Genomic DNA, 10,685 nt, shown 5'->3' with positions numbered 1-10,685 from the left:
ACCACACACATTCACACACAGCGTCTCATGGTTGACGATTTGTGTGACCATTGTGGCCGCTTGCTCATACCCACAGCCACGCAAAGTGACTGCTCGCTCCACTATTCTCCGCTTTCTCAGATAAAAACAACCGTTAGCGCTTACTGGCAAAGCATATCCATGTTATATCCTTAAGCTGCAGCAAGAAATGCAAATGTTGAACACATTAAATTTTCTTTTAGATGCACATTAAAGGAGAAAAGACAAAAAGTTGAAAGGGGTGTGAGTAGAGCATGGTTCTGCTCGCTACTCTGTGGTCCCATTCGAAGTATACAGTCGCATATTTGCATCAAACATGTTAGCTAGAAGTAAAAAGTTGATTTATTTGTTTTTAAATATATATTCTAACCTCACTTCTAACCTAACTTAATGTTCTTCCTAGAAAATTTTCATCAAAAAATCGTGGAAAAATCATGTACTTGTTGTGAGGCCTCTATAGAGCAATAATATCATAAAAATTAGAGGAATATTGTTAGTATAATATAGATAGCAGAGATTCTCAACACCTCTCAGGCAGCTACTCAACATATTTTGGTTAATGTTTTGGTTATAAACGGGGAGTCGTCCAAATCATTAGAATAGACTTAAAATGTTTGCAAATGGTTTGTGAACGATATTGATTTTCATCGACGTTTTCAAACAACCGTCTCAGACAGGCAGTTTGATCATGTAATGGCGCATCAAGGATCTCGAATGAATCTTTCATTGTGCAAATATGGCAATTTTTTTTAATGGCGTCCTATTTGAGATCAACTATGTTTCGGAACCTATCCCCACTGATCTTCGTTAGTTCGTAATGAGGACTGCTTTCATAGAAGAACTCTGTGATCGACTAGATCTCAATTACGCAAGGGTTACACTGCTTTCATAATACAACTTAAGTTCTTCAAGTCAACGTCCCAAGAGACAAAGCATGCAATAGTCTTGTATTTTAGAGCAAGTCGATTTTTTTCTATAAAGCAGCTATACACTCTTATAAAAGATTGTACCTGCTCGATTAAGTTCTGCAGCTCGAATTATTTTCTCCAGCAGCAGATTGAAGAAGTCGCACGATAGGGAGTCGCCTTGTCTGAAACCTCGTTTTGGTATCGAACGGCTCGGAGAGGTCCTTTCCGATTCTGACGGAGCTTTTGATGTTGCTCAACGTCAGTTTACACAGCCCTATAAGTATGGAGGATGGAGTTATGTGTAGAAGTTCACGCAAGTGAGGAAAGTTCTCTGATCGCCATTCACTTGGGAGTGGCCAGAAACGATTCTTTTACTCAAGCAGCTCACGACTTCCGGTCTTTGACCAAGTATCCTCTGGGTAGCCTAAGAACATCCGTTTGAAGGCGAGCTAAAGTGAGAAGGCGAAACATCCCCTCCGCAGGGTTGTGCGCTGGGTTTGGGACCCGCCACGTAAAAAAACACCCCCAAAGAAAGGAAGCAACAAGCCTCGGATGAGAGACCCCCTTTTGATGACGACCATGGCAAACGAAATAAGGACTACGAATTAAGGGCATGCACCTGGAATATCCGGTCCCTTAATTGCGAAGGTGCCGCTGCCCAGCTGGTTGATGTCCTCGTGAAAATAAAGGCTGACATCACCGCCGTCCGTGATAAGGAGCATGCATCAGCTTCTTTGTAAAATATGGTCGGACGAAAGCATGCCCAACGATTGGAATTTAAGTGTGCTATGCCCAATCCATAAAAAGGGAGACCCCACAATCTGCGCCAACTACCGTGGGATAAGCCTCCTCAACATCACGTATAAGGTTCTATCGAGCGTATTGTGTGAAAGATTAAAGCGCACCGTCAACAAACTGATTGGACCTTATCAGTGTGGCTTTAGACCTGGCAAATCTACAACCGACCAGATATTCACCATACGCCAAATCTTGCAAAAGACCCGTCTTCAGGCGGGTAATTGCTATTCGAACTTCTTCATGGTCGGGTAATGGAACGTCTGCTCCATCGTTATCGATTGGGGAATCGGGTTCGCCTTCTCCTGGCGTTGTACTTTCACTGCCATTCAACAGGCTTGAGAAGTGTTCCCTCCATAATTTAAGTATACTTTGGGCATCGGTCGCTAGATCACCTTTGAGGGTTCTACAAGAGTCTAAGACATCCTGGACCTAAAATCGGTCTCTAGCCAGCAATATGACATATGTATGTGAGCGTGAATATAGCCAAAGGTCCTCAAAGACGGAATGTTACCTAAACAGAACTCTCAAAGTGTGGATTTTAGTTAAGGCCAAGTCCCGTATAAGGCCCTCAGATTTCTATCTGTTGTTGGCAAGTTTATCTCGTTTCATAAATGGAATTGATTTTCCAATTGTCCACACATCAAGTATCTCTAAAGTGGCAAAACCGAATTGAGAACCTCGATAAGATAGATTATCACCGCTGGGTGCCGAACTTTTAACTTCAAAATATAATATGAATTTGAAATCTTGACAGTTTCATGCTGTAGAACTTTAGTAGGGGATATTATCTCTCGACCGGAGATATGGGAAGAACAGTAAAAAGTAACATTTGCAGCAAAGTAAACTCCATCGACCTTAATGACCCCTACCCACGACAATCAGGTCTACGTGACGGAAACAGACCTGGCATTTAATCCGGCCAAGAACTTTCAACTCGGAAGTATTCTTCCAAATAATACCAGGGATGTTTTCTGCCGTTCTAACAACAACAGTTTAATGGTCTTTTAGATAGATAGAGATGAATAATATGTTCTTTGTCTCACGCTAGATTGTATTCTGCAGTGGAAGAAGCATGTTGATTTGACCATGGTCATGGTACGAAAGCGCTTATGGTGTGCATACGGCTAACTAGTAGGGCTGCAAGCCAAGGATTGTCAACTGTTAGTACACCATTGTCGTACAACCAATTATCACATACGGATCAGTGGCTTGGGCCCCGAAAGCAACGCAGGATTCGATAGGTCTTCTCATAATGAAGCTTCAACGACTCGTCTGCGTCTGTGTCCTTTCATTGCGGTTGCTAATGGGTTATTACATCCTTAAAGGGTTTAAATATGTAATCAGCCTCCCAAGGGAAAAGCTCAGGCTACTTGTCGCCTTCTACTCTGGCCATTGTAAGCACAAGAAACACTTATGTATATAACATGGGTCAAGGTTCTTTTCGAATTACCGATTCTGCTAATTGGAGTCTGAAACTCGAGAACACCTGCTAGATTAGATTAGATCCTTAAGTCTATTGTGCCCTCTCCTAAATCACAAAGGCTCACATAGCCCCAGCATATTGATAAAGTCCAATATTCTGCTGGGTGCTAGTGAAGCGATGCGATCCCTATTCGGAAACATGGATCCTAAGGCTACTTGACTACACTGCAGTCTGTAGGCGCAGGATAAAAGTCCTTGGATCCATGGATAGGAATCACATCGCCTCAATAGCACACAGCGCCTAGCAGTGCATGGGAATTTATCAATTTGCTGGGGCTGGGTGAGTCATTGTGATTTAGGAAAAGTCTCAAGCAAAGCGATAGCGAAGAAATAGTTGCTTGTGAATCAAACGTGATTGTTTTGTTTACTGGGTTGTAAAATGCCGCCACAGGCTCTCAACAGCGGCATCTCTCGGCGAAGGGATATATCTTACCAAGGTTGACGACTCAAATACAAACTGAAGCCAATTATCTAAAACAAATATAATCACATTTTAAATACAACAACAGATTTTAATTTTAAAGCAAACAATCAAAAATTTCTATATGAATTTTTAAAATTAATAATTTTTTCTTTTAATTTGTTAGCTCAAATCATTTTTGGCTACAAATAACTGCAACCCTGTGCGCTTTTCACAATTCCTTTTATTTCACTTTTGTTATTTTGCGTATTACGTTTTGTTGCTACTTCGCTATATTTATTTTATCATTCGAACAAGTTGCGCATGCGTATTTTTGGCCCAGTCTTTTACACCAGTTTGTTTTCTTTTCCACTTTTGTGTTTCTGCATTAATTTTTTGTCTCAACTTTCACTTTGTTGTGAATCCACCGTGTGTGCACATTCGACTTGATTGTGGAATTCAATCAAACAAGGTCAACGGAAAAGAAGTCCAAAAACAAATCGTACGCGTCAAGAATATTAGAATTCTTACCAATTTCGTGACAGCAAGACCATAAACCTTTAATAAACAATTATAGTGTGTAGCTGTAAGTGACAAGCAAACCACCTGCTTAGTACTTGCCAATTGGGAGTGTATGTCTTAAATGTTATTGTTGTTGCTTAAGCTCCAATTGGATTATTACGGAGCCTACAGCAATACACGAACTGCAAGTGTTGGTGGCAAGTCGTAGACAGCTAGACAACTCGTAACAATCATATTTTTAATTGCATGAAGACAACAGGTGAATTTGTGGAACCGTAACGCTACGCAATGACCTCACGATATGAGCGCATCAAAGCTGATTGTGTGGCACGCAATATCCTATGGGAGGATCCCGACTTTGCCGCCGTACAATCATCAGTTTTCTACTATCAAACACCGCCCTTTACATTCCAGTGGCGGCGCATAGCGGAAATTGCGGAAGCACAGCAGGCGTGCTTCGTGAATGAAGGAGAAAATTTTGACGTCATTCCGGGCAAAATGGGTGATCGCTGGCTGGTGTCATGCTTGGGCGTTTTGCATTCGTTGCGCAATCTATTCTATCGCGTTGTGCCCGCAGATCAGAGTCTTGACAAAGCGCACGGTGTATTTCGGTTTCGTTTGTGGTGGTGTGGTGAATGGGTGGAGGTGCTCGTTGACGACCGCCTGCCCACCATAAATGGACGCCTGGCTTTCCTACAGCCACAAACATCACACTGTTACTGGGCATCGCTGCTGGAGAAGGCGATTGCAAAGTTGCACGGCTCTTATGAAGCACTCAAATATGGCACGCGTTCTGATGGTCTCAGCGATCTGCTTGGTGGCGTGGTAGAGTGTATACCACTGAAGACAGGCACTAATGCCACAGATCTGCTGCGGCCGCAACAGTTGAAATCGCATCTGGAAACAACCTGCATAGTGACGTGTATTGCAGTAACGGGCGGCACAGCGAGTGGACAACACAAAAGTACAGCTGAGCGGCTGGTGAACGGTGTCGCATTCAATGTTAACTACAGGTGAGTGAGCTCGTGCGTAGGTGGACTAGTATTGCCTTAGCAGCACTAACGCCTAGCCATATACGCTAGTATTGAACTAAATTGTTTGCATATTTATTTCACAAATTTTTAATACTTTTCGCAGACTTTCTTCGCTGGATAAAGTAGAGACGTTGCTGGGGGATGCGGTGCAGTTGGTGCGTTTGAAAGATCCGCTCGCTTGCAATGGTTTCGACAACAATGCTGTATTTGAAGGCGATTGGTCAGCGCTCTCGGCATCGTGGGAACGCGTTTCAGTGCAGGAGCGTGATCGCCTTTTCGGCCAACTCGATGCTGGTGAGTTCTGGATGTCGTTCCTCGAATTCACACAGACATTCACCAGCCTCGAATGCATTTATCTGGACGCTGACACAGCTAAAGACGAGACAACGCTGCAAGAACGCCCTAAACGCTGGCAAATGAAAATGTTCCAAGGTCAGTGGAAGCGTGGTGTCACAGCCGGAGGTTGCCGCAATCACGAATCCTTTCACATAAATCCACAACTATTGTTGAACATACAAGAGCAGCAGGAAATTGTAATTGCATTGAATCAACATACAGCTGTGGAGCCCAAAGTCATTGGCTTTTCAATGTACAAATTAAATGGCTTGGCAAATGGCGGTAAGGGCAAGTTCAGTGAATGCCTACCAAAAGATTTCTTCAAAACACAGGTGAGCTTCCTGAACTCAGACTACGGCAATACGCGACACGTAAGCTATCGCTGCCAGCTAGAAGTGGGTCAATATGTGCTTATGCCCACCACATATGAACCCGGCGAGGAGACCAGCTTCACCGTACGCTTCTTGGGCACTGCAGCATTGCGTCTCTCACTGCTTGAAACACAAACAATGATGCTGTTAGATCCATTCCCAGCTTTGAAGACCGAGGTGGAGACAACAAAAATCAAAAATGTCTGTCAATATGAGCCAGTGTTCATGCAGTTGGCTGACGAGAACAAAACAATCAACTGTTTTGAATTGCACGAGCTGCTGGAGGCGTGTTTGCCCAACGATTACATCAAAGGTTGCGCCAATATCGATATATGTCGTCAGGTGATTGCATTGCAAGACAAAACCGGCACAGGACGCATCAATTTCCTACAATTCAAAACATTCATGGTTAATCTGAAGTCATGGCAGGGTGTTTTCAAGATTTATACAAAAGAAAAGGCCGGCATATTGCGCGCCGAACGCTTGCGTGACGCACTCTACGATGTCGGTTTCCAATTGAGCACAGATATAATGAATTGTCTGATGCAACGCTACATAAGGAAGGATGGCACATTGCGGCTGAGCGACTTTGCATCCGCAGTGCTGCACCTGACCGCCGCGTTCGATTACTTCCAACGCAAGGATCACAATCAAGACAATGTTATCGAAATTGAAATGTCCGACTGGATAAAATGTGTGCTGAGATGTTAATCATAGTGTTGAAAATTGTTATAAACTGAACGATTGCTGCAGCAGTGGTCGGTCATTTCTAGGTTATGTCTGAAATTCTGTTTATTTTCGGTTCTATTTTGAGCTTAGTTCAATTAATATGTGCAATTCTGACGTACCTTAAATCAAAAATACGAAAATCATAATTACTATTTAACGTAGTGGCGTTTTTGAAAACAAATACTCCAAATACTGTTGACAATATGGTGAAAATATGTAATATTTACGACCATTAAAAGTCTTACACGTTTTACTGAAGCTTACTTCGTTGCAGCCAACACAGTTACCCCAAATAAAAGCAGACAAAGTAAATTGTTGTTAACACATTTTTTTTTATATATGCACACGCGCACATACTTACATTTTAACACTTAGTATATACTTATGTATGTAAGCAAGCAAAATCTCATTATGTTCATCGTAACAAATTTACAATAATTAAATATATGTATGTATGTATTTACATGTTGCCGTTATAATTACTATGCTACTTTATTTTATACGATAAATAATTTTGAATTTCGTCTTCCACCCCGCCAATAATACGTCAGCACTTAACGGCAACCACATTCCTTTGCGACAATGTGCGAAAAACGCATCAAATTCACGCTATCTTCATTGACCGAGTACAGTATGGATATGGAGGCCAACTTGACTGGCACGCAACATGGTTTCGGTAGATTTGGGCGCTTCAAATGCATCAGCGTCTGCACAATGGCATGATTGGTGGCATTATGCATCGGAGTGCCCAAGGGGAAATTGCATTCGCCAAAGCAGTAGAAAGCCTCGAAAGTTTTCGGTGCAATCACCGATTTCTCCATGCCCAAATATTTGAAATCCAATGTGAAGTTGCGTCGCTCACATGCTTTGGGTGGCTCAAAAACGATTTCCTTGTTAATATTTATAGTGTGCGGCAAATGCGGCGCTGGTGGCTGCCGAAAGGAGTCGACATGCCGCACACGACGTTTGTTTTGTTGACTAGAACGTTGTTGCATCTTGGTCATCAAATCGGGACCATTGAAGTAGCCTATAATGAAGGGCTGCAGGTCAAGGAGTTCCGCTTGCATTTGCGGCGACACTAAACCGATATCAGTAGCAGCGACCTGTTGTAATTTAGCGTTGGTTCCCGCTTTTCTGTGTGGCGTATGCAATGTGACGCCAACCAGCAAGTCATTGCCGTAGAGTATCTGCTTAAGCGTGCGAAAGCGTAACCACTGATTGAGCACATGCGTTACATTCAGTTCCAGCCAACCTCTGAAGGCGGTGGTGGCATTTATCGATGCAACGCGATGCATATACTCGCCAACGGGCTTGTAGACGGCGATTGTGTAATTATAATCAGTATGCGTGTTGTAGTGGCCCAGTTGCGGATCTTGGTATAAGCGCATAACGGCATGTGTTAATTCCAAGTCGTTTGGTATATCATTCAAATTAAAATTGACGAGCATGTCGCCCAAAGGTGCAGAAATCGAATTAAATGACACGGCTGAAAGTGAAAACTCAATGAGTAACGAAAAGGTATACCGCAAATGCTCAAACTTACATCTGCTGGCGAATGTGATTATGTTGTTGCTCAACTCAATTTCTCTGCGGTCAAAAGGTGTTATGAAGTTGTCCTCGCTCATCGCTCGCTTATGTCGCGTTTTGTGTTGTTTCTGTAGCACTTCTGGTAAATTCTTTTCATCCTCTTCACTGATTTCTTTGTAAACTTCAAGCAAAAATTTCGCCGCTGAATTGCTGTGAGTTGGAAATTGTTTATCAATTAGTTTTTCTTCAGCACAAAACGTTCCAAGCGATTGCAAGTACTCACCTTAACGATGGTTGTCTTTTGAGACGCGCGCTGGCCTGACTCAAACCTAATAAATCGGCAAGTTGCGCCATTGCGTCTGGTGTGTTCTCTTGCTGTGCAAATATAAATGCTAGACAGCACGTCAATAAAATAAATACGCGATAAATTAATATTTGTTGTAGCATTTTTGAAGTTTTTTTAGTTTTAGCTAAACTTTGGGTGCGTATGAAATATTAGTAGAGGAGTTATGTTTAAATAAAGCAGCAAGCAGGTACTAATGGCGGGTGTTAAACGGTGATTAGCGTAAGTGCACATAACTACAGGTAGCAAACAACAAAAGCAACAACATAAATGAACGGTCGTAATTTTTGCAGGATTATTAACCCTTGACAGTTTTAGCATAACTAAATAAGTAATAAATGAGAGAAGTTTACTGTCGGTAGTGAAACTTAATTTATTTTTAAACTTTTTGCTAAGTATAAGTATAAATGTTTTTTGTGATTTTTATATTTCACAGAAATTATAATATAAAATGAAAAAAGTGTACACGCTATAACAGCAACAAATTTTTAAATGCTAAATATCCGCCAACGGCATTATATAGAACTGTACATACACCTCCGCCTGCTCCTCGGATTGCATCATAAAGTGCATTTCAAGTAAGCCACTTGCATCCGTTTTGATCGCAACTTTTGTGGCGGCTGCCAGTGCTTTGTGTGTCATACGCATTTCTGTATTGCGATAACATGCCGACGTGGTTTCGCGGCAATTGAACAACATGATCATATCACTAGTTTTGGCCACTTCAACGAACGTCTCGGTTTTCATCACACCCAATGTCTCGATTTTAAAATGTGGCGTGCGCGGTGACAAAGTTATTCGCAATTCATCGGCCGCTTTATTTAACTCTTGTATGAGGGACGCGAGTGCCGGTCCGCGTATAAATACCACATTTAAGCTAGCACTATCCTCATCAAGATTATAGTCTATGACTTCATCGACGTTGGTAGTTTTAATAGAACATTCTGCTGATATATCAGGTTCATCGTTAGGACGCAGTACGAGCACCAGTGGTGCACCATTGCCTTTGTAGAACATTTTCAAGCTGCATGGTATGCCGGCGAATAGACCCAAACACTCGGAGATGATATTCATATTTAGACCAAAGGTCACCGTATCGACAACATGGAATTCGGCAAAACATGTTGCAGTCATATAAAGATTTGCTTGCACACAATTACCCTCCTCCACGGTGACACGCAGGCCTTCTTCGCTTATTTGAAACTTGCCATTCTGTTGATAATTTATTTAATTAATACTTTTTTATTTATTTTTGAAATTATTTTACTCACGTTTTCAAAATTTAAAGCCTTAATGCCGGTGTAAAATGTCTTGATCTGATCCAAACGCGCTACAAATTTGAAATTCGAATATTGACGTTGTGTTAACATTTTTAGATTCTTTAAGAGTCCCTTTTCATACAGGGTCTTTGAATGTTGCATTCGTTAATTTTCAGGGCGAATTTTGCTTAAATATTTCTAAAAAGTTGCATTCCATTCGTTCATTCAAATTATTAAATTGTTGTGTTGTCACCTCTTCCACTTTGTAAGAACTTGGCTTTGGACGTAACAACTGTGCGAGACGCAATGCCAATACATGTGCACAAGTATAACTCCGCTGCACGTTTTCACTTTGTGTGGCTGAAGTTTGATGTTCTAGCTCACTTGACAAGCCCAATACACGCTCGTTGAATTGTTGACAATTACAATAATTCACGCCAGGAAACAACCAAACAGAGCTACTGTACTGTTGATGTTTGATTTGTATCTCGGCAAGAGCACAACTTTCACTGGTATATAAAATTATGCTTTGCTCATCCAAAATGCACAATGCCTCTACGAGGATATCGCCCAAAAGCGCTTTGAGTTGTTGCAATAAATGATTTGTATGCACTTCTATATCTGAAAACAGCAAGGAATAAGTTTTTAGCTTTTCCATTGAAGCATGCATGAAACTTACTTGACTCTATATCCAGCGCGCTTGTGTTTCGTTCGTATTGCTGCAGTGCTTCCTCGATTAGCTTAACAATTATTCGTTTCGCTGGAAAGGTATCCTTCGCTTCCAATTGCATTTGACATGTAGAAGCTTGATTATCTTATAGAGTTTAAACTTGAAATCGAATTAAATATTTTCAACACAATTAGCCGGGAAATCTAAAACAAAAACATGTGTAATTTGTTATTCGGCTTATTTACCCTCATTCGTAAACAAGTAACAGAGTTGCAACGGCTTACATTC

At 41.6% G+C, this 10,685-nt stretch overlaps 3 protein-coding genes across 3 annotated transcripts; 1 reads left to right on the top strand and 2 right to left on the bottom strand.

Moving 5' to 3' along the window:
• Nucleotides 1–3,930: 3,930 nt before the first annotated feature.
• On the top strand, nt 3,931–7,077 carry LOC126758176 (calpain-C). The gene is made up of 2 exons (XM_050472287.1): nt 3,931–5,141; nt 5,266–7,077. Exons 1-2 carry the CDS (start codon nt 4,417–4,419, stop codon nt 6,578–6,580), a joined length of 2,040 nt encoding a protein of 679 aa, XP_050328244.1. The 5' UTR covers nt 3,931–4,416; the 3' UTR covers nt 6,581–7,077.
• LOC126758177 (protein screw) lies at nt 6,907–8,675 on the bottom strand. The gene is made up of 3 exons (XM_050472288.1): nt 8,409–8,675; nt 8,142–8,335; nt 6,907–8,084 (listed from the first exon to the last, which is right to left on the bottom strand). Exons 1-3 carry the CDS (start codon nt 8,570–8,572, stop codon nt 7,153–7,155), a joined length of 1,290 nt encoding a protein of 429 aa, XP_050328245.1. The 5' UTR covers nt 8,573–8,675; the 3' UTR covers nt 6,907–7,152.
• A 141-nt stretch (nt 8,676–8,816) lies between these two features.
• On the bottom strand, nt 8,817–10,630 carry LOC126758178 (cell cycle checkpoint protein RAD1). Its single transcript, XM_050472289.1, has 3 exons — nt 10,407–10,630; nt 9,740–10,348; nt 8,817–9,680 (listed from the first exon to the last, which is right to left on the bottom strand). The coding sequence occupies exons 2-3, from the start codon at nt 9,887–9,889 to the stop codon at nt 8,964–8,966; spliced, it is 867 nt and encodes a 288-aa protein (XP_050328246.1). The 5' UTR covers nt 9,890–10,348; nt 10,407–10,630; the 3' UTR covers nt 8,817–8,963.
• Between the last annotated feature and the right edge of the window lie 55 nt (nt 10,631–10,685).

Source organism: Bactrocera neohumeralis, chromosome 5 (assembly GCF_024586455.1).
Source record: "Bactrocera neohumeralis isolate Rockhampton chromosome 5, APGP_CSIRO_Bneo_wtdbg2-racon-allhic-juicebox.fasta_v2, whole genome shotgun sequence".
In the NCBI taxonomy this organism is placed as follows: domain Eukaryota; kingdom Metazoa; phylum Arthropoda; class Insecta; order Diptera; family Tephritidae; genus Bactrocera; species Bactrocera neohumeralis.
Note: the sequence above shows the minus strand (reverse complement) of the source record. Positions and strands in the feature narration are given on the sequence as shown.

Coding starts and splice junctions, on each gene's coding strand:
- LOC126758176 (XM_050472287.1), top strand. CDS start 4,417: ATGACCTCACGATATGAGCGCATCAAAGCTGATTGTGTGGCACGCAAT. Junction 5,142..5,265: donor GCATTCAATGTTAACTACAG/GTGAGTGAGCTC, acceptor TACTTTTCGCAG/ACTTTCTTCGCTGGATAAAG.
- LOC126758177 (XM_050472288.1), bottom strand. CDS start 8,572: ATGCTACAACAAATATTAATTTATCGCGTATTTATTTTATTGACGTGC. Junction 8,336..8,408: donor AAAAGACAACCATCGTTAAG/GTGAGTACTTGC, acceptor TCCAACTCACAG/CAATTCAGCGGCGAAATTTT. Junction 8,085..8,141: donor AATCACATTCGCCAGCAGAT/GTAAGTTTGAGC, acceptor TTTCACTTTCAG/CCGTGTCATTTAATTCGATT.
- LOC126758178 (XM_050472289.1), bottom strand. CDS start 9,889: ATGCAACATTCAAAGACCCTGTATGAAAAGGGACTCTTAAAGAATCTA. Junction 9,681..9,739: donor AGGCTTTAAATTTTGAAAAC/GTGAGTAAAATA, acceptor AATTATCAACAG/AATGGCAAGTTTCAAATAAG.